Raw genomic sequence first — 23,908 nt, 5'->3', positions numbered from 1 at the left:
CCCCATCCCACCCTGAACTCCACTGCCTTCTCCCTATTCTCTCTACCACCAATTCTTCCCTCCTCTTTTAACTACCACACCCATGTTTCTCTTCTAAGTATCCCCACCTCCCTCCCTTCTCCAGCTCAACTGCCATTTTCTAGGTCAGACTGTCACTCTGTGCCTGACCACTGCAACAGTGTCTACCAACTTTCCTAACCAGGCCACATATCCTCCAGTGTCTCATCCACACCATTGCCAGAGGAATTTTCTAACTTGTGATATGATTATCTCATTCCTCTGCTTCAAATTTTTCAGTGCTTCCTGACCTCCTACAAGATAATATAAACTCCTCTTCATGAGCGACACAGTGTTAGGTCACATATGGGTTCTGATTTCTTGTTCAACCTCATCTCTTACAACTCCCCCCTCATACTTATATCCCAGGAATACTCAAGAACTCAGTTTCCAAGGTACATCATATATAGTGCTAGCATCTCTGCACTGCCTGCTCATAGTAAATTCTTGTCTCAAACTCTTCTTCTGAAAGACTTCCCTAGCCTTCACAATCTTAACCACGTGGACAGAGGGCCTTCCTCTCTAGTATTCTCATAAACTGTCTATACATGCCTCTTAAAGCAATTTTTAATTTTCTACTATAGTTGTTTGAATGCCTGCCTTCTACATTATTAGCAATTTATGGGAAAGGTTGCGATTGCCTCCCCATGGTGGGCACTTGAATACTATATTCCTTGATCCTGAGGTATGAGGAATGTGCCGTCTACTTAGGGAGAGCGGTTATGTTGCTCACAGCAAAAGTCAAGTAAAAATACACTGCAGTATAAATCACTACAGTAGCAATTCTTAAACTTTGCCTCCACGTTAGAATTACCTTGGGAGCATTAAAAAATTTCAAAGTCCACACTACACCCCAGACCAGTGAAACCACAATCTGTGGTGATGGAACCCAGGCATCAATATGTTTTAAAGTTCCACATGAGATTCTAATGTGCAGCAAGTGTAGGAAACACTGCTGACAGAAAGGACAGTTAAGAAAAACTTTAGGGAGGTCCAGTTTGAGCTAGTTCATTGGTTTTCAAGCGATTCAAGCTGTAAGATGTCTGGAAGTTATAGCATACTCCCCGACATAGAGCATGTCACCTCTCTCTGTCTCTCTGTCTCTCTGTCTCCAGTGCCCTCACCCATGTTACTCCTACTGCACAAAATACCCACACTTCTTCACTGGGTGACTTCTACTTCACTCAAACCCTTCCTCCTAACCTTCCCCAGCAGGAACAGGGGCTTCTTCCACAATCCTCCCACTAAACGTTGCATACATTCTTTTTAAAGCAAGAGTATATGAGCTAAGTCTCTGTAAGTTACACTACCAATTTAATAACAGCTTTGAAGTTATAAAAAAATTGTACTAAATTAAAAGCATGTATATGTGTTTATTCTCTGACTTCAGAAAAGTTAAAATAAAGACAAAGTCAGGCTTAGAATCAAGGAAATACAGTATGTTTTATATTCCCATATGAACCAAATGCAATTTTACTATCAGAGCAAAAATGTGACTATACTCTATATTTTGTTTTAAAAATAACATTTGCCCTGGCTGGTGTGGCTCAGTGGACTGAGTGCCAGCCTGCAAACCAAAGGTCACCAGTTTGATTCCCAGTCTAGGCCACATGCCTGGGTTGCGGGCCAGGTCCCAGTAGGGGGCATGTGAAAGGCAATTATACATTGATGTTTCTCTCCCTCTCTCTCACCCTTCCTCTCTCTAAAAATAAATAAAATCTTAAAGAAAAATACAAATAACATTGGTGTATGTTTCACCATAACAAATTTGATTATACTCTTAGGATAATTTGAACATTTAAAAAATTCAAGTCATAAACTACCTGAAAAATATTACAAAGTTCCCCAAAAATCAGGCGGAAAGAAATTATCATATATTAATGGCATATATATTGAAAATAATGAATTTCAGCCCTGGCTGGTGTGGCTTAGTGGATTGACTGTGGGCCTGTGAACCAAAAGGTTGCTGATTTGATTCCCAGTCAGGGCACATGCCTGGGTTGCAGGCCAGGTTCCCAGTAGGGGGCACTCAAGAGGCAACCACACACTGATGTTTCTCTCCCTCTCTTTCTCCCTTCCCCTCTGTCTAAAAATAAATAAAATCTTTAAAAATAATAATGAATTTACTTACCTGAGTAGTGAATAAGGTTGTGTTTGAAAGATCAATAAATCATTACAGTGACCCTAATCAACATAAAAAGGAGTTGTCAACATTTTTTATAAAAATAATGCCAAAGAAAAAGCTGGGGGGCAGGGAGAGTGGGTGTGGGAGGTGAAGGGTGGGTAGGGTAGGGGACAGCAATGGGGGAAAAATGGAGACAACAGTAATTGAACAATAAAAAATTTAAAAATAAAAATAACCATTAATATTAAATATTTTATTTTATAAATGTAAAAGAAATTATATAAAGCTGCAAATAAATCTCTCTGGGTATGGACACACATACACACATGCACATACAAACATACACATACATACAGATATCTACGTACACACAAATTTTAGAAACGTGGTTCCTATATTTTCAGTGACCCAGTTTTTACCTAACCACAATCTATATAACCACAAATTTAAAAATCAGAAACATGTTTTTCTCTTAGAACAGTAAGTTTACAATGACGATGTAGTGGTTTTCAAACTTTTTTTTTTAAGCAGAACTTTTTTCATCCAAATTACTCTTATTTTTAGATCTTCTCTTTATCCCATCTCCCTTTTCCAGGTGGTCCCAGTGTAACAGGGTGCAGCCAGGAGCCCCCCAATAGGGATTTGTAATGGGGTCCAGAACTCAGGCTGTCCAGGAAATATTAAAAAAAAGACAGGATGTCCTTACCCCCACAAGTCTGAACTAGGGGATGGGACATATGGAGCAGGGCCATTGAGAGTTGATCTGCATAACAACAGTTTTGCAAATAACCTCAGGTATGGTCATTTAACATATCCGTAAGTCTTAACTGGTTTCATGGGTATGTTCAGCTGCTGTGCCAGGGCTTTAAGCCAGGGAGATGGGAGTGACTTTCACCCAGGATGTAACTGGGAGGCAGCTCCCGCCGGTTACAGGGCCTGCATGAGAGCTTGGAGATGATTGGCTCCACACCACAAGGCCACACCTGCCTGAACTTACTACGGCAGCCCAGAAAAGCTGGAAAAACACAGGAATGCTGGCAGGTGTAGCCAATTGTGGGAGGGATCAGAAATGGGGCTGCAGAGGAAGACCGGTGCTGGGATTTAAACCCAGGCATGGCAGCCATGCTAGAAGAGAACCACACGGCTTTGGGGCTCCCTTTGCCACACAGCTTAGGAAGCTGGGAAGCAAGATGTAGCAGCGATGCAGAACTCTCTCAGCAGTTTGGAAGAATGCAGGAGAGACGCTGTGGGAAGGAAAGGGGTGAAAGGGCTCTTGCTGGTGAGCCAAAAGAAGGTGCCATGTGGGTTTGGATTAAGAACTGGAGATCCCAGTGACATAGCTGATGGTGCTGGGAACCAAGAGAGGCCTGCCAGCTGAGCAAGGATTACTGGGAAGAACCAGGGGCTACCTGAGCCATGGACTTCTATTTCTTTTCCTGAGATATGGTACCCAGGAGTGGGTAAAGGGGAAGGAAGGACTGTGTGTGTTTGTGGGTGTTTTAAGGGACTTTCGGATCTTAATGAAGACATTGTCATTATTCCTAAGTCTGTATAACTTTTGAATAAATAATTACTTTCCTTTTCACCAGTCTCTAGCATTGAGAGCTATAATTCCCTGGCACTAGGCAAGGCGAACCTAGTACAGGGGGATCCTGGGAGAAAGGGGGGGTCCATTAGGTTATTGTATTTTGTCCCCCCACCCTCCATGGGTCCGTTGTGTAACACCAGGACTTTCTGAGAATTCTTCATTTGAAAATCACAGGTCTAAAAGATTTTTTGAATACGATTTTCTCATTTGAAAATTAATGTGGAAGAATCAGCAGAAAATTTCCCTAATCCTTTCAAATAGGTCTTTAGAATTTCATAATTTATGATCATGATTTTAATCAGAATTCCTATTTCAATGATAAAATTTGTGTCCTAAGTGAAGACTTCTAGTGCCCAGAAAAAGATGAACCACTAAATTTGCTTCTTAATTAAATGCAAAGTTGTGGTTTTCATCTTTTATTGAAGCACTGCATTCTCAGCCAAAGTAAGTTCTGAAACTTTCAGTATATATAACTTTTAAATTTAAGGCTTCAGGACTATGAAATAAACCAGTTACCTAGAGAGAAGCTACCTATTTCAGGGTTTGCCAGGCTATTCCATAGGAGCAACTTTGGAAATAACTACACCCAAGGAGATGAAAGGGAATGGGCCCCTCCTTGGCTGGACCCTGGCTTGTTGTACCACCACCTCCACGGAGGCTCAGTCCTGCTGTGCCTAAGTGTTCATCCAACCACAGCAACCAGTCCTGAAATCCTGTCCCATCACATCCAAAAAAGGAGGGTGGCCACCCTGCTCTGAATTTCCCAAGGTGCTAGGAGTGAAAGAACAATACCCTCCAAATGCTACCCATTTATTCCTTTGACCTTAGTTTTATCAGATTTTAAAACAAATGCTTTCATGCAAGTGTAAAACAGGTGAAGCAGTGGCAAAAGATGCACATAATAAAAGAAAATACACTAAGCATTTCAAAGTAGTTTCCTCTTGAGGAAAAAAGCTAGCATTAATGATGTTCTAGTTATTGTTAGGTAGCAAAATTCATAAGCACTTTTTACACTAAGTATTTTACATATACATCATATATTCTTTTTATGTATCAATTATTTCAATAAAATTATAAACACCCATATCATGGGAAACATCAGAGAAACAATGAAAAGCCATCCTTTGAAGCCTTTTCTTAATAACTTGACTAATAAAGTTAATAGACCTATTTTGATTTGCAAACCTAAGATCCTGAAATACTTCACAAAAGCCACTTACTCTGAAGATTAGTCACACCACAGAATAATATTTCATGCCTTTCCATATTTTGCAATGTAGGGATACTAACATTCTTATTGAACAACCATTTAGGCTGAATAACACAATTAGAGGAAATATTTAGATAAGAAATTTTCTTACTGTATCCAAGGAAAGTAAATCATCTTTGCTCCCACCAAATACCATTATTTCATTTTCTTTTCCCAAACAGGCAGTGTGCCATAACCTATGATTGAAAAGTATAAACAGTGAAATACTATCAAAGAAGAAACTATATCACAGATAAATATCTTCAATTGAACAGTCTAAAATGTAATCTATTTCAAAAGGCATTATCAAACTCCAAATTTTGGCATATTCTCAAAGAAGACAGATTTTAAAGATCCTTCTAGGATCATCAGAGAATTAGATTTTAGAGCTCATTAAGTCACATCATTTCAGTTAAGGAGATGATAATAACTTTCCCATTTTATCCCACAACTTTTTCTAATCTCTCTAACTTGGATATTAAAATAATTTATCACAAAAACATTTTAGGAAGAACTGATCAGCATAAATAGACACCTTTCCCATTTTCCTTATTACTATCTGCCATGTTCCTGTCCTCATTTTTGACTCCTGTTCCCTCTTCTCCCATCACCTGACAAGTCCAATTTGGAATTTTCTTTTTATTTACATCGTTACACTGCTTATCACTCTGGGTACAGAATACCACACATGTTCCTCATCTTTCTGTCTGTAATATCAGCTACATATTGATAAATATTTGTCAAATATTGTTTTTAACCATGGACACCTTCTGATCAAGATGTACCTGTGCCATTTTTCTTATCCTATATTTACAACCAAGAACTATTTCTGTTTCCCATAAAACTAAAATGAACTCTTGCTTCTCTCCAAATGAACCCTCCACTTCAGCAAACTTAATTTGCTTTTCCTAAGAGTAAAGCTTCCATCTGACTCTGTTCATTCAGTTTCCAAGTTTTAAAATGAGAAGTCATTCTTCCATGGCCTAAAAGAAAAACAGGCTCAAAATCCCCAAATGGAGCAAGGAGTCCTAGATCCATCCATACCAGGCCTCCAGCCCAGGATTCCAGTGCCAGGAAGATAAGTCCCCACAACTTCTGGTTGTGAAAACCAGTGGGGATTCAGTCTGTGGAGGAGGCTACTGGAGCCCTAAGCAGTTCCTCTTGGGGAACCCACACACAGACTCACCTATTCAGACTCACTCCCTCTGAGCTGCAGCACTGGGGTGGCAGCCTGAAGGGCACCAGTGGCACACAGGGAGAGATTGCAGTGTCTGGCATCAGGGCAAGCACAGCCCATTGTCCCTTTTCTGAGCCCTACCCCAACAAAACCAGTAGGCTGGTGCCCTATCTGAGATTATATCAACCTGGCTAACACTGTGTGACCCACCCTGGAGATCCACCCAATTTAGGGGTCCACACAAACTGCTTTGCCGTAAGAATGGCTGGTCTTGGCTCCTAAATCGTATCAAACAAGCAACAACTGGCTTCAGTGAGCCCTAGCAGCAGCCAGATTAGAGTCACAGTTTGGCTTCACCTGGGAATCTCCAAGCCCAGCACAAGTAGCAGCCATCTCAGATTGCTTTATAGTTCAGGCAGGGTGACCTGGGTAAAACACATGTGGGATTGGACCTTGGCTTGCACCACCTGGGAAACCCTGGGGCCAATGAATCCAGTGGACACCTAGAGACCAAGTCAGAGCACCACCACCCTGCTCCTGCACAGATGATCCTCCACAGGGGGTAGAGGTTGGTGGTCAGTGGTCACAGCCAGTCCTAACAGCTGACTGGCCTGGGTAAATCCCTCCCATTGGTCTCTCAACCGCAACCAAGGCTCAACTACAAGAGGAGAGTGTACTCAGACCATACAAAGGGCACACTTTGAATACCCAGCTTGGGTGATAGGGGAGGCTGTGCCACTGGAACCTACAAGACACCTACTACATTAGGCCATACTAGCAAGACACAGACTCAAAGGACTTCTACCTAATACATAGAAACAAACATAGGGAGGCTGCCAAAATGAGGAGACTAAGAAACATGGCCCAAATGAAAGAACAGATCAAAACTCTAGAAAGAGAACTAAACAAAATGGAGATAAGCAATCTATCAGATGCAGAGTTCAAAACACTGGTTATAAGGATGCTCAAGGAACTTAGCAAGGACCTCAGCAACATAAAAAAGACCCAGTCAAAAACAAAGGATACATTAATCAAAATAAAGAACAATTTACAGGGAAACAACAGGAGAATGGATGAAGCCAAGAATCAAATCAATGGTATGAAACATAAGGAAGCAAAACAACAACAACAACAACCATGCAGAACAAGAAAAAAAAAGAATCCAAAAAATGAGGATAGTATAAACCTCTGGGACAACTTTAAGAGGTCCAGCATTCACCTCATAGGGGTGCCAGATGAAGAATAGAAAGAGCAAGACATTAGAAATCTATCTGAAAAAATAGCACAAGACAACTTCCCTAATTTGGTGAAGAAACTAGACATGCAAGTCCAGAAAGCACAGAGAGACCCAATTATGATTGATGCAAAGAGACCCACTCAAAGACACATTATTAAAAGGCCAAAGGTTAAAGATAAAGATGGACTCTCAAAAGCAGCAAGAGAAAAGACGTTAGTTACTAGAAGTTTGCCAGATGGGAGACGGAGGAGGAGAATGGGTGATGAAGTGAGGGGATTAAGAAGTACAAATAGGTAGTTACAGAGTAGCCATGGGGCTGTAAAGTACAATGTAGGAAATGGAGGAGCCAAAGAACTTATATGCATGACTCATGGACATGAACAATGGTGGGAGGATTGCCTGAGGGAGTAGGGGGTGCTGGGTGAAGGGGAGCAAAGAGGGAAAGATCAGGACAACTGTAATAGCATAATCAATAATATATAATTAAAAAAAAATCCCCAAATGCTACCCGAACTGGCTGTCACCCTCTCTGTTTAGCACCTTTCAACATTTAAGTGCTCATTTTATAATCTAACTTATACTTGATGATAAACTGCTCTATATACTGCTTTAACTGTTTGATGTGTCTTTAGCTCCCCACAAAAAGATCTTTAAGGTGAAAAACTGCTGCACTGGTATGCTGGAACCAGTTAATTGACTAGTTAAAGCTGACTGTGCACCTCCATCCGACTCCATGTTCAATGACATCATGTTGGTAGCTTGAAACCAGCCATGGTGGAAATCAGCAAATGCTACATATTATGTCTTTTTTAAAATTTTGTTTTTCCTGGACAGCAGTGTTAACTGTTTACCAGCACATCACTGGAGCTTGGGTAATCTAATTATATGTTTCTCTTTAAAAATGCCTATTATGGTGTTCTGTATCCAGCAGGTGATCAAAAACTTTTGATTAACAAAAGCAAACACAAAATGCCATCATAATTTATTCAGAGATCAAATAAGCACATTATTTCATAAAGGAGTAGAGCATTTAACATTCTTTTGAAAATGGTCTGATAGCACAGATCCATTTCCAGTTTCACATTATTTACCAAGAATACTTTTATGGTTTTAAAAAGTTCAATATTTCTGAGGGCTTAAACTATCAGAATAAAAAATACACATAAATTTCTCAATTTTACAAAATAAATTGAGGGTTTACAAAGTCATTGCTTTAATTCTGAAAGTACTTTATTTCTCTTAACACATCAAATTGCTGAATCAACAAATTCCCCAAATAATTACATGTTATCACCTTTTATTACCACATAACTTATTTTTAGTACATTAATACTTTTTACTTAACTTCCACAAGTGCAAACAGTGATATTATGTACAGCTTCTTAAAGCCTTTCCTCAATCTTGATACATTCAATGACAAATGTACTTCGGACCCAGGATAGAAGTGAGTCATTAGAGACTCTGTTTGGGAAATACTCTGCCCAATTCTCCAGCTTGTGTGTTAGACCATAATGTGATATAAATCTTCAGCGACACCCAGATTATGTTTTGGGGTTGGAGTTGGGAACAAGAAGAGGGATTGGGTAGAAGAGATAGAATATGATGGAGTCCTCAGATATTGGAAGCTTAACTTATTGGAGAGAAGGTCAGGTAACCTTGGCAATGCTCATGGGATACAACTGTATCTAAGGCTCTATAGACCAACACCTTATTGACACCTTTTACAGATATTTAAGAAAGTTCTGTGCTGACAGCCACCTATACAAATGATCAGATATGAATATGTAGACAGCTTTTCAACCAAATATTGTTTTATCTAGTGAGACCTTTAGAGGAGGACGTAACGCTGTACAACAGTGGTTCTCAACCAGGGCCACTTCTGTCCCCAAGGGGACATTTGACAATATCTAGAGATATTTTTGATTGTCATAACTCCAGGTTGATGGGGGGTAGTACTACTGGCATCTAATGGGTAAAGGACAGAGATGTTATTAAACATCCTCCGATGCACAGGACACCCCTCACATTAAATAATTTGGTCCAAAATGTCAATAGTACAGAGGTTGAGAAACCTGATGTAGAATTACAAGAGGAGAATTGGGCAGCTTACATTTCAAATTATAACTTGGAAAAGTTTGCACAAAATTCATTTAGATGTTAAGTAAATTCTTACTTTCATAAAAAATTAGTATATACACACACATATATGTTCTCCTTACACTAAACTGTATCCCACCTGTTCTCCTCCTCACCTCATACCTGAAGATAGATCTGCCTCTGTCTTATCTGCCTTATGGAAACTCTGGCCTGGACTTCATCTTCGAAGAACACTGGAAAGCCTTTCCTGCCTTGATTTTGGTGACATCTAGTTTGCAACCTGATGTTCTTTCTACAGACTGACAGTTTATGTCCTCTCACAGCTGCTCTAAACTTATCACCTAAACATTCTAATAAAGCATATTATTTAGATGGCACATTAGTTAAATTTACAAAATCTCTTCACATAGCTCAGTTCTAACTAGTATATTAATGATCATAGTTGTGCTGCTTTAATTACTCATTAAGGGTTTAAATATAAAATAGCAATTAAAAAATTAAACATTCTTACTACCACTTTGGTCTATAATTAATGCATTCATACAATCAAACAACTGGAAGAGAACAAAGAGCTTATCTAGTCCAGCTCTCTTATTTCACAGATGAAAAAACAATGCTCAGTTTCGTAAGTAACTTTCCCAAAGCCAAAATGCTAAGTAGTAGCTGAGCAAGGACTAGAACTCTGGGCTCCTATATCTTAATATAAAACTCTTTAAATTAAAATATATATTAGAAAAAATACAGAATTACTAAAATAAAACATTCAAATGAATTTTTATACATGAAGATATAAGAATCATACATACAACTATGATAAACTTTAAATATATTATTCATAGTAATATAGGTATACACAATGATATATATATATATATATATAAATATTTTCAGGTATTTTTCTCAAGTTACTTGTCATATATTAAATTACTGAAATGTATGTTATTAAGTTGATTCACATTAGAATAAATATAGTAAAAAATCTAAAATACATGGCATGAAAAAGAATAAAATCTGTTACTAATTATAATAATTTAATGTGCCAAATCTGAATTTCCTATGAATATATCTTTATTACACAATTCAATCAAATTAGAAAAAATAAGATTTACAGTACTAATGTGGTTTTCTTTGTAGCCTAATAATAAATAGTACATCATTTCTGTAATTTTTGTAGAAAATTATACTCTACAAATACCAGAAATAATGTTTTCTTTTTAAAAAATTCACATAAATGAATATAAGTTAATAAACAAAAACAGTATTTGATTGACATGAAAGCAATTTCCCCATTAAACTGCTCTAAACCTCTTCCATAAACTACTACTATTAAAGCCAACCCCATTCACGTCTACTTATTAAAAAAGTAAAATTATATGTTACTATCAATTTTCATATTTATCAGGCAATATTATGCATTTACTTAAAAGGATAATACTTTCAAATATGCAAATATGGGTAGAAACTGAATAGATCATTTCTAACAATCAGATATCATTTAAATGATCATTAAATTATATCAGTAACATCAAGCTTACTTGAAAAAACATCTTTCCTGGTGATTTAAGGTTTTAATGGCAAACACTATAAATTAAGTACTATATTTTAATATTTAAAAAATTCTTGACTATTTTACTATTGTTTGTTAACTTCTAGACTTACCTGGGTCTTGTTTTAGGTAAATGTGTCAGTTGTTTCCAACAATTTGTTATGACATTATGAATCCAACCATCACCTGCAATATTATGCCAGTTCAAAAATTAAGGTTAGGTTCTTTGGGATAAAATTTTACATTTTTTTCCAAATTTGTCATGCTGTATTTACATAATAATGTTTTGTGTGTGTGTGTTTATTTTCTCATAAAAAATTCAGAGGTATGTAAAAGTAGAGTGAACATATTATTGAACCAACACATATCCCAGATTCAACAACTATAAAGATTTTGTCACATATGCTCCATTTAGCTCTCTTTATTATTGTTGTTGGCTGAGTTATTTTAAAGTAAATCCTACATCTCCAATCATTTCCCCCAGGCATACTTCAGTAAGCACTGCTTTAAAAAGAGGAAAATTTTTATATAACTACAACACTAGTGTACATAACTACAATGACATTATCACTGTGAACAAAACTAAGAATTATTTCTTAGAATTATCTAAAACACGTTATGTCCACATCTTAAGTAGAACCTATAAAGGAAGAAACTAACTGGACTAAGAGTTAAGACATTTGCAGATGGGTACTAGACTTATGGTGATCACTTTTTGTACACCTAAAACTAATATAATATTGTATATCAACTATAATTGAAAATAAGTTAATTTAAAATTAAAAATTAAAAAAACTTTAAGAGTTAGGACATTTAATTCCCCATAGGTCAATGGCCAAAATCAGCAAATAGGAATTAAAAACAGTAGCACTCATGAAGATATATTAACCCCTAGTGAAATGGATAAATGTTTTTTATTATATTTTAGTTTTTTATTATATTCCAAATCTCTTTTAATTACCCCCCCCCCCCAGAAATTGAAGCAGCATAATATTCTGCAAAAATTAATATCCCCTACTAGGAATTGCTGTTTCCAACCAACCTCTTGCATTCGTTTGCCAGCAGGCTGCCAGATACACCAGCTGATACTCAATAAATTTTTGTTGAAAAAAATAGTTTTTTCCAGATCCTATATGAGATTATAGAAATGACTTTAATGCTATAAAAGTTATCTTAATGAAAACATCTCTAGCCATAGAAAACTTTTGAGTTAAGAAAATGTAAAACATTTAGTATGTCAAACTAAGAAGCAAATGTTCTTGGTCATTTTTCTATCCTAATGATATAATTTTAATTCTAAAAGAAAAACTACATTTCAAAACCCATAGCCATTAGGACCAGCAATGACAGGAGTTAAAAAAATTCTAGCTAAGCACTTTCCTTTATAGTTTTGGAACAAAAAGAGGAGCAACAGGTCTTCCCACCTTATATTTCCAGAGCATTCTAGAAAAGGCTGCTCTTCTAATTCCCATTCCAGCCTACAGTATAAGCATCTGGATCAAAAGTTTGGAGGATGTGGAATCATAGACTATTTTAGTCAGAAGGGGCTTTAATTCACCTAGGTTCAACCACCCTTCCTTCTTTCTACACCTAGGAAACAGGAAAACAAGGAGAACCAGGAAGAACAAAAGCAAAAGGGTGGGTCTTCCATTTCTAATTTTCAATGCAAGCATATAGTTGGGGTTAAAATAAAGGTAAACCATAAAATCGAAACAAAGGAAGACACTTTAAGTATAAAATACAACTAAGAAAAAAATGAGGCATTCCAAGATGGTAGAGGAGTAGGTGGAAGTTACCTTCACCTGCTCTCAGCCAAAACCAGATTTATAGCTAAATTATAGAGCCATCAACCTGAATAACCAACAAAAGGCTAGCTGAACTGAAATATAACCAAGGGTTCAGAAAAGCCACACAGAGACTGGTAAGAAGGGCGGAGACATGAAAAGGGATAGCCCCTGCACCCAGGTACAGTGGTTGAGAAGCCAGAGGGATATTGCAGCTGCAAAACTCCCTCCCCCCAGAAGTGTGGGATCTCAGCCCTGCACAGGGATCCTCAACCCAGAGCAACAGAGACATGAAGAGGAGCCCACTTAGCATCTGGTAGTGAAAAATCAGTGAGGATTCTGTCCACCTGGGAGACCTAGATGCCACCTTCCCAGGGACAAGCACTCCTATTGTTACAGCACTGCCTGGTGTCTAACTGCTGGTGATGCCACTCTGCCATACTGGGATCCTGCACAGGGGGATTCGGGCTGCACCCAGCAATGATTTGGGGGGCCCTCTTTTTCTGGGGAGGCTCTTGGCAGAGACTCAGAGAGTGAATAAACTGTGTGGCTTTGGAAAGAGGGCCTGCCTCTCCCACCTCAAGTGCATTGCCAGTGCCCATCTCCCTCCTGTCGAATCACTTGGTTGGTTCTATTCTGCTGAGTTCAGCTGAGCAAGGGATTCAGAGTGCCATGCAGAGCTAGGATTTTCAAAGCACGTCTTCCAGGGAAGCTTTTCTCCAGGAACCAGACAGGTGGATCCTGGGGTGTGTGGCTACATGGCGAGGGATGGGGGCCAGTACTCTCTCACCTGTGAGCTCAGCCCATGTTACCCTGGGAAGGGGAAGAAGTGTCCTGCCCCCTCCTCCAGGTTTGCAGGCACAGCCCTCAACAGGAGACTCTTTGCATCAGCCCTGCCAAATCCCTGGTACCCTGCCCTGCTGGGCTCAGTTCCATGAAGGGAAAGGGAGAGAGGCTAAGAGCTGGGACATTCAGAGTGTGAGCCCTTTGGAGGTTGTTGTCTGGGACTGGGACTAAGTGCTTAGCCCCCTCCTGTGGGCTGGGCCAATATCATCCCCAATGGGAGACTTTTGATCTGTTCTCCTGAGCCTGGTGGCTCTTCCCAGCTGAGTAGATGGCTGGCTGCACACAACCTGAACCTACAGCCCATTGTGAAGGAACTAGAGTTGGAGACTCTGGCATAGACTGAGTGGTTTAGGCCACTTTCCCCTCATTGAGTGCCTGAATGTGTGACCCCAGGTAGGGAACCAACTAGCCCTGTCTGTTGCCCTGCCAGGCCAAGCTCACAACCTGTGGAAGGTCTGTGGATTGCATCCAGCTTGGGCCTACTCTATAGTCTTTCTTGTGAAAGCTCTGAAAGACCAGGCAACCTCAGTAGGAGGTGGAGAAGCCAACAAGTGCAGACAGACCTCAGGGAACCTAGGTTCTTTTACAGATCTGCCCCCAGTACTAAGCAGGAAAAATCCAACCACATACACAAACTGGGCCCTTGTATGCACACGAAAGACCAGCAGATGCAGGCACAAAGAGTAAACAGTGTGGTAGCTCCAGACAGGCAGCCCTAGGCCAATTACATATAATGACTGACATTGACCTGTACCTGAACCCTGCCCAAGTGGACCCAGAAGCAACACAACCAGCTATGGGTTTTAGACCATACCAGAGCTAGACCCCAGTAGTCACACAAGAGGCACACCCAAAGGGGGATTTCGCCAGGTGCCAGATTCTGCTAGGAACAGCGCTGCCTTGGTGGGGTGGCCCCTGGACATCATATGTGGTGATCGAGGTTTATCTTTCTACTAAACCATCCTGAAGGGTTAACTCCACCTATGAAAGGGCCAACAGCATTCAAGACTCAACCACAACAAAAAGGTGCACATAACCCACAAGGAACATTCCTGGAGTATGGAGATCAGGTGATCTAGAAGATTGGGCCACTGAACCCAACAAGATACCTTTATCAAAAAGTCATCATAACAAGTCTGGGAATCTAAGAGATCTACCTAATACACAAAGACAAAACAAAGAGAAGAAATATGACCCAAATGAAACAACAAGAGAAATCCCCAGAGAAAGAATTAAATGAAATGGAATCCACCAAAATACCAGATGCAGAGTTTAAAACAATGGTTATAAGGATGTTCAAGGACCTTACAGGAAGAATGGGTGATCTTAGAGAGAACTTAAAGAGATAATAAACATTAAAAAGGACATAGAAACCACAAAAAGAACCCATCCGAAATTAACAATACAATGTCTAAAGTGACGACTACATTAGAAGGAATCAACAACAGGTTAGATGAAGAATAGCACCAAATCAGCAATTTTGAGGACAAGATAATAGTATGCATTCAAGCACAGCATCAAAAAGAAAAGAGAATTTTAAAAAATGAAGAAAGTCTAAGAAACCTCTGGGACATCAAGCATAACAACATCCATATCACAAGGCTACCAGAAGGTAAAGAAAGTGATCAAGGGATGGAGAACCTGTTTGAAGAAATAATGACTAAAAACTTCCCTAAGCTGGTGAAGGAAAAAGTCACACAAGTTCAGGAAGCACCGGAGAGTGCCAATCAAGAACCCAAAGTGGCCCACACCAACACACATCACAATTAAAATGCCAAAGATTAAAAACAAACAGAGAATCTTAAAAGCAGCAAGGAAAAGCAATTAGTAACCTACAAAGGAGCTCCCAAAGGCTGTCACATGATTTCTCTACCAAAAAATTTCATGCCAGAAGGGACTGGCATAAAATAAGTCAGGGTGATGAGAAGCAAGGACCTACGACCGATACTATTCAGTCTAATAAGGCTATCATTTATAACTGAAGGCAAAATAAAGAGCTCCCTAGATAGAAAAACAAAAAACAAAACAAACAGAAACAACCTAAAGGAGTTCATTACCACCAAACCAGCATTTCAAGAAATGTTAAAGGGTCTGCTTTAAGAAGAAGAAAGAAAAAAGAAATTGAGAGAGAGAAGAATATAGGTATACAGAATAAAATGGCAATAAACATTGATAAGTATCTATCAATAATAACCTTATATATAAATGGATTACATGGTCCTGTCAAAAGACATGAGGTAGCTGGATGGATTAGTAAACAAGAACCACACATACGCTGCCTGCAAGAGACCCACCTCAGAAAAGATACACACATACTGAAAGTGAGGGATGGAAAAAATATTCCATGCAAATGGAAACAAACAAAAAAAAATAGCTGGGGTAGCAATATCTGTATCTGACAAAATAGACTATGAAACAAAAGCCACAACAGTGACAAAGAAGGTCATTACAGAATACCAAAGGGATCAACTGAACAAGAGGATATGCTATAACCCTTGTAAATATTTCCACACCAAATACAGAAGCACCTAAACATATAAAGAAAATCTTGGTGGACATTAAGGGAAAGATCCACAGCAATACGGTCATAGTAGAGGATTTTAACACCCCACTGTCATCAATGGATAAATCTTCCAGACAAATATCAAGAAGGCAACAGTGACCTTAAACAACACACTAGATTGGGTAGATTTAATTGATATTTACAGAACATTTCACCCCAAGGCAGCAGAATATACATTCTTCCAAGTGCCCACACAACATTTTCAAAGACAGACCACATGTTAGAACACAAAATAAGTCTTAACAAGTTTAAGAAGATTTAAATCATGTCAAACATCTTTTCAGACCACAATGGTAAGAAACAAGAAATCAACTACAATAAAAAAAATTGAAACACATGGAGGCTATATAGCATGTTACTAACCAATGAATGGATTAACAATGAGATCAAGGAGGAAATGAAAAATTACCTAGAAACAAATGAGAATAAACACACAACCCAAAATCTATGGGACACAGTGAGAACAGTCCTGAGAAAGAAGTACATAGCCTTAAAGGTTTACCTAAATAAGCAACAAAATTTTAAAATAAACAATCTAATCCTTCACCTAAAAGAACTAGAAAAACAACAACAAATAAAGCCCAAAGTAGAAGGAAGGATATAATAAAGATCAGAGCAGAAATAAATGACACAGAGACAAAAAAATACAAAAGATCAATGAAACCAAGAGCTTCTTCTTTGAAAAGATAAACAAGATTGATGAACCCTTAACCAGACTCATCAAGAATAAATGAGAGAGGACTCAACAAATAAAATCAGAAATGAAAGAGGTGAAGTCGCAACTGACATCATAGAAATAAAAAGGATTGTAAGAAAATACTATGAACAAATATATGCTAATGAACTGGACAACCTGGGAAAAATGGATAATTACCTACAAACATACCATCTTCCAAAACTGAATCAGAAAGAATCAGAAAACATGAATGGACCAATTGCAACTAATAAAATTGAAGCAATAACTGGAAAACTGCCAGCAAACAAAAGTCCTGAACCAGATGACATCATAGGTGAAATTTAACAAACATTCAAAGAAGAAATGACACTATCCATCTCAAACTATTCCAAAAATTCAAGAAGAGGGAACACTTCCAAGCTCTTTTTACGAGGACAGCATTATGGTAATTCCAGAACCAGATAAAGATGTTACAAAGAAAGAAAATTATAGGCCAAATCCCTGATGAACATAGATGCTAAAATTCTCAACAAAATACTAGCAAACTGGACTCACCAATACAGTAAAAGGATCACACACCATGATCAAGAGGGATTTATTCCAGAGATGCAAGGTTGGTACAATATTACAAACCAATAAATGTGATACACATCACATAAACAAAATGAAGGATAAAAATCACTCCCTGGCTGGCGTAGCTCAGTGGATTGAGCACCAAGCTGTGAACCAAAGTGTCGCAGGTTTGATTCCCAGTCAGGGCACATGCCTGGGTTGCAGGCCACGGCCCCCAGTAACCCACACATTGATGTTTTTGTCTCTTTCTCTTTCTCCCTCCCTTCCCTCTCTAAGAATAAATAAATGAAATCTTAAAAAAAAAATCACATGATCATATACAAATATGCAGAAAAAGCATTTGATAAAATCCAGCACCCATTTATGATAAAAACTCTCAGCATAGTGGGAATAGAGGGATGATACCACAACATAATACAGGCCATATGTACAAACCCACAGCCAATGTCATACTCAATGCGCAAAAACTAATTGGGTTTCCCCAATAATCAGAAACTAGCGATGTCTGCTTTCACCACTCTTATTTAACATAGTGCTGGAGGTCCTAGCTACAGCAATCAGACAAGAAGAAATGAAAGGAATCCAAACTGAAAAATAGGAATTAAAATTGTCATTATTCACTGATGACACAATATTGTACATGGAAAACTTTAAAGAATTCACCAAAAACTACTGGATATAATAAATGAATTTTTAGTAAAGTAGCAGGACACAAAATTAATATTCAGAAACTGGTGGCATTTTTATACACCACCAGTTTCATTATTACACAGTTCAGTAATAATGAACTATCAGAAAGAGAAATTAAGAAAGCAATCTCATTAATTATTACAGCAAAAAAATAAAGTACCTAGGAATAAATTTCACTAAGGAGGTAAAGACCTGTACTTGGAAAATTATAGGACATTGAAGAAAAAAATAAGAAAAATGCAAATTAGTGGAAGCATATACCATATTCATGGATGTGAATATTAACATCATAAAAACATCCATAGTACCCAAAGCAATCTACAGATTCAATGCAATTCCTATTAAAATACCAATGGCATATTTCAAAAATCTAGAAGAAATATCCCCCCAATTTATATGGAAACAAAATAGACTCAGCAATCTTGAAAAAGAAGAGCAAAGTTGGAGGAATCATGCTACCTGAAAATAAACTATATAATAAGGCCATAGAAATCAAAACAGCACAGTACTGCTATAAAAACAGACATACAGTCCTGGCTGGTGTGGCTCAGTGGATCGAGCATGGGCCTGTGAACCAAAGGATGGCCAGTCCAATTCTTAGTTGTGGACCAGGCCCCCAGTAGAGGGTGTGTGAGAGGCAACCACACATTGATGTTTCTCTCCCTCTCTTTTCCCACCCTCCTCCTCTGTCTAAAAATAAATAAATAAAATCTTAAAAAAAAAAAAACCAGACATAGAGATCAGTGGAACAGAACAGAGAGCTCAGAAATAAACTCACACATAAACCCACACATTCATGGTCAATTATTATTTGATAGAGAAGGCAAGAGCACATAATAGAGTAAAGACAGTCTCTTTAATAAATGGTTTGAGAAAATTGGAGAGAAAATTGAAAAAAGCCAAAAAAAAAAGAAACTACAGGAGAGAAGATGGTGGCGATGTAGGTGGGAGCTGAGCTCACTTGCTTGTATTCCCAGCTGGGACACTTAGCTGATCTTCCAAAAGACAAAATGAACAGCCAATAGAATCTTAGCTGATATGAAGTTTGGAAGTCCAAGTGTGCAGAGGATGCTTCAAAACAGGTGGTTTTATAGGTGGATGGGGTAAGTCCCCTTGCATGGAGCCAGAAACTGTGGCTGCAGTGTGGACATAGAAGAGAGCCAGGTCAGTGACAGCAGCCTAGTGGCTCCTTCCCCTCCCCAAGTGGGTAAATCCTAGACCCCCTCCAGGAGAGACTTGAATGCCTAAAGTCTCTTGGGTGAAGGGGGAAGGCAGAGAGTACACACACAGCTGGCGATGCACCCAAGCTGTGGCAGAGGTTGCAGACTGTGACAGTGCCAGACAGTGGGGGGGGAACTCAGTGGCACCTGGAGCTGGGAGAAAAAGGGGTCCATGACTGGCCATGACTGAAATAAGACTCTGGATTTGCTAGAGAGTGTAAACCCAGGCAGTGGCTCAGAGGAGCAGCATCCACAGAGACTGTTTTCAAAATTTGAACCAGGATACTTATGTATCCTGGGCAGATACCTTGTGTGCAGCTGCCCAGCCAACAAGGAAGGAGAATTGTGGGTGTAATTTGGTCCCACTCAGTGCACTTTAGGATTGATCAAAGGGATGCAAAGCGAGGTGGTGTATCAGCGCCAGCCCAGCACAACTGCACAGAGAAGACAGTGCAAACAACACACTGCTCTGAGGGTGTGGGCTGGAAACTGGGCAACTGTGATTACTGTAGCCCAGACTGAGCCCCTTTCCTGGCAAACAGTTGGAAAGGGAAAACGGAGTCTAATCTCGCACTGACTGCAGGAGCCAAGAAGATCTGCAAAATCTACTAGGCAGGCTTGACAACCAGCAGGGCTTTTGTTTTTCAAGAATAAGACTGTAAGACCTGGAACTGAGAGAACACCAGAGACAGATGCAGAAGGAAGTCAGCAGGAGAACACCAACAGCTGAGACAAATTTCACCTTGCCTTTCATCAGAATTAGTATATTTTGTTTGATTTTTTTAGCTTTTTGTTTGTTTCTTTGTTTTAGCTTACATCATTTTAATTTTTCTTCTTTCATTTTATTAATCTTCCAAATAACTCACTACTTTTGGTATTTTAGTATGTATTCTTTTTATTCAGGTTATATGTTTTTTATCATATTCCAAATTTATTCCAAATTTGTTCCAAATCCCACACAGCACCCTTCCCTGGTCTTAATCCATTTCACCATCTTCCTGACTTTCCTTACTGTTATGGTAAACTTTACTTTCTCTCACACTACGCCATGTTCCTATCCCTTACTCTCACTATTTCTCTTCCATCTAACCTCGCTTAAGCACTCTGCTTTCTTAAGTCAGCTCACATTCCTTTTCCTTCCTTATAAGAGTCTTATTTCTTCTCCACCTTTTATAAACAGTGGCCAGTTGGGTGAAATACCACGGCCATTGCTGTACTTCTCCAACAGAACTCCTACTTGTTCACTATTCATTTGTACCTTAAATCCCACAGAATACTCCCCTCCTGTCTCTCTCCAGTTCACCTTCCTCCTGTCCCTGGTCAGTTGGGTGACAAATTTTATTTCATTTTTATTTGCTCTCTCAACCTGAGTTTTACTCCTTCCTCTTATTAGTTTGTTTCTCCCATCCTCTCAAAATCAATTTTCCTTATGGTAGATATCTCATATTCACTTTTTGTTGTTGTACAATATTCTTATTCCCATTCCACCTTTATTAAACTTCATTCAGCTGTCATTGCTATTGACCCTGCTGTGGTGTTTATGCAATTTTTATCCCATTGGCCTAATACCTGTTCCATTATACATCAAACCTCATAGTACACTATCCCTTTTCTTACCCCATTGTTCCCACTGCCCTTCCATGCTTTACTTATGTTTTAAGTTTTGTTCTCTCCCTTTCCTCACCTTGGTTCTATCCCTACTCTTATCAATTCTCCTCCCTCTTACCACTCAATAACATTTTCCCCTCTTTCAGTCATCTCATATTCCCTTTGTTATATCTTATAATATCTGTATTCTCTCTTCAGCTTTATTAATCTTTGCTCAATTGCAGTTGAGATTGTTGATATGGGATGGGGTTCTTTTTGCTGGTGTAGGTTTGGTGATCTGGTAACACTGCTTTGTTAACCAACACCTGTACAACAGCATATAAGACAAGGTGGGACTCATGACCACAGTAAACCCACAGGAGGGGAGAACCCCAGTAACAAAGAAGCCACCAATAAGTAAAATCCAAGTACAACAAGAGAGCCCACACAAATGGAAGAAAGGGCAAACCTAGAGCATCAAGACAAGGAGATCAAAGAGACCACACCATTGAGTCCCATAGAACTCCTACCACAGAAGGCCACTCCATGAACACAGACAGGCAAAGTGGAGCACCCTGAGATGCAGAAGCAAACTAAAACAGTCACCTAAAATGGGGAGACAAAGAAAGAGCCCCCAAGTCAAAAGGAATGGAAGAATACCCAGTTAAAGAGCTAAATAAATTTGAGGCAAGCAACCAATCAGACTCAGAATTAAAAAAAAAAACATGGTCATAAGGATGCCCAAGGAACTGAGTGGGAACTACAACAACATCAAAGGAAATTGAAAGTACAAACAAGAACCAGGAAGATATGAAGAATTCACTATCTGAACTGAAAATTACACTAGAAGAAATGACGAGCAGGCTGAATGAAGGAGAGGACCATATTGGTGAGCTGGAATACCCAGGTAGAGCAACAACATGAAAAGAGACTCAAAAAGTATGAGGGAAGCTTAAGGGGACTATAGGACCACATGAAACATAAAACATTTGAATCACAGGAATACCACACAGAGAAGAAAAAGAACAAGGGATAGAAAACCTGTTTGAAAAAAATAATGACAGAAAACGTCCCTAACTGGGAGAGAGGAAAAGCCATCCAAGTTCAGGAAGCACAGAGCGACCCAATCAAAATGAACCCAAAGAAGCCTACTCCGAGACACATCACAATTAAAATGCCAAATTTGAAAGACAAAGAGAGAATCTTAAAAGCAGCAAGGGAGAAAGAGATTGTATCATACCAGGAGGCTCAATAAGGCAAGCAGCAAATTTCTCAACAAAAACACTACAAGGCAGAAGGGAATGGCAAGAAATATTCCAAATAATGAAAAGCAGAGGCATGCAACCAAGACTACTCTACTCAGGAAGGCTGTCATTTAAAATGGAAGGCAAAATAAGGAGTTTCCCAGACAAAAGAAGGTTAAAAGAATACAGTTCCACCAAACCAACATTGCAAGGCATACTAAAGGGACTGCTTTAAGAAGATGGAGGTATAGAGTGAGAGAGAGAGGAACACAGGTACAATAGGAAAAATTGCAATTAATAATACCTATCAGTAGTAATCCTAATTGTAAATGGAATAAACACCCCAATCAAAAGACACGAGAAGCTGAATGGATAAGAAAACATGACCTTCACATATGCTGCCTACAGGAGGCCCACCTCAGAACAAAAGACTTACACAGACTGAAAGTGAAGGGCTTGGAAAAGCAATACTTACATCAGACAAAATAGACTTCAAAACAAAGGCCATAAAAAGAGACAAAGAAGGCCATTTCATAATTCTAAAAGAGAATCCACCAAGAAGTTATAAACATTGCAAACATATATGCACCAACATAGGAGCACCCAAATATATAAGGAAAATCTTGGAGGATGTCAAGAAAAATATAGACAGCAATACACTTATAGTAAGGTATTTTAACACCCCACTGTCAACATAGACAAATCTTCCAAATAAAGAATCAACAAGAACATCGTGGCACTGAATGACACGATAGATCAAATGGGCTTCACTGATATACATAGAAACTTTCATGCTAAAGAAGCAAAATACACATTGTTTTGAAATGCACATGAAACATTTTCAAAGATAGGCTACATGGTAGGACACAAAACAAGACTCAACAAATTCTAGAAAATTGAAATCATATCAAGCATTTTCTCTGACCACAAGGGACTAAAACTACAAACCAACCTCAAGGAAAAAAACCCAAAGCACTCAAATTCATGGAGATGGAATAGCATGCTATTAAACAATGAATGAGTGAAGAATGAGATCAAGAAAGAAATCAAAAAGTTTCTGCAAACAAACAAAAATGAACTCACAACAACCCAAAACCTGTAGGACACAGAGAGGGCAGTCCCGAGAGGGAAGTTCACAGCAATACAGGCCTACCTTAAAAAGATAGAAAAATTTCAAATAATCAAACTAACCCTACAGCTCCAAAAACCAGAGGAACAACAACAAACAAATCCCAGAGGAAGTAGAAGGAAAGAAATAATCAAGATCAGAGGAAAATTAAATGACATAGAGACTAAAAGAACAACTCAAAGAATCAATAAATCCATGAGCTGGTTCTTTGAAAAGATAAACAAAATCAACAAGTCTTTAACCAGACTCATCAAGAAAAAAAGAGAGATGACTCAAATAAATAAAATCAGAAACAACAGAGAAGAAATTACAACTGATACCACAGAAATACAAAGGATCATGATAAATTACTATGAACAACAACAGTCAACAAATTTGAAAACCTGGGTGCAATGGACAAATTTCTAGAAACATATAATCCTCCATAACTGAGTCAAGAAGAAATACAAAGCCTGAATAGACCAATGTCAACTAGTGAAATCGAAGCAGAATCAACAAACTACTGGCACCAAAGCCCTGG

The 23,908-nt window shown here is 38.7% G+C and overlaps 1 protein-coding gene across 1 annotated transcript in view; it reads right to left on the bottom strand.

Moving 5' to 3' along the window:
• KLHDC1 (kelch domain containing 1) overlaps nt 1-23,908 on the bottom strand; it is an 87,881-nt gene that overhangs the window by 10,426 nt on the left and 53,547 nt on the right. The window contains exons 10-12 of the mRNA XM_045848442.1: nt 11,190-11,262; nt 5,132-5,216; nt 2,189-2,241 (exon numbers count right to left, since the gene is read on the bottom strand). Coding sequence (XP_045704398.1) covers nt 2,189-2,241; nt 5,132-5,216; nt 11,190-11,262 — 211 coding nt within the window. The remainder of the gene's footprint in view (nt 1-2,188; nt 2,242-5,131; nt 5,217-11,189; nt 11,263-23,908) is intronic.

Source organism: Phyllostomus hastatus, unplaced genomic scaffold (assembly GCF_019186645.2).
Source record: "Phyllostomus hastatus isolate PE091 unplaced genomic scaffold, TTU_PhHast_1.1 phas_contig_62, whole genome shotgun sequence".
NCBI lineage: Eukaryota > Metazoa > Chordata > Mammalia > Chiroptera > Phyllostomidae > Phyllostomus > Phyllostomus hastatus.
This window is presented reverse-complemented; position numbering and strand designations above follow the sequence as displayed.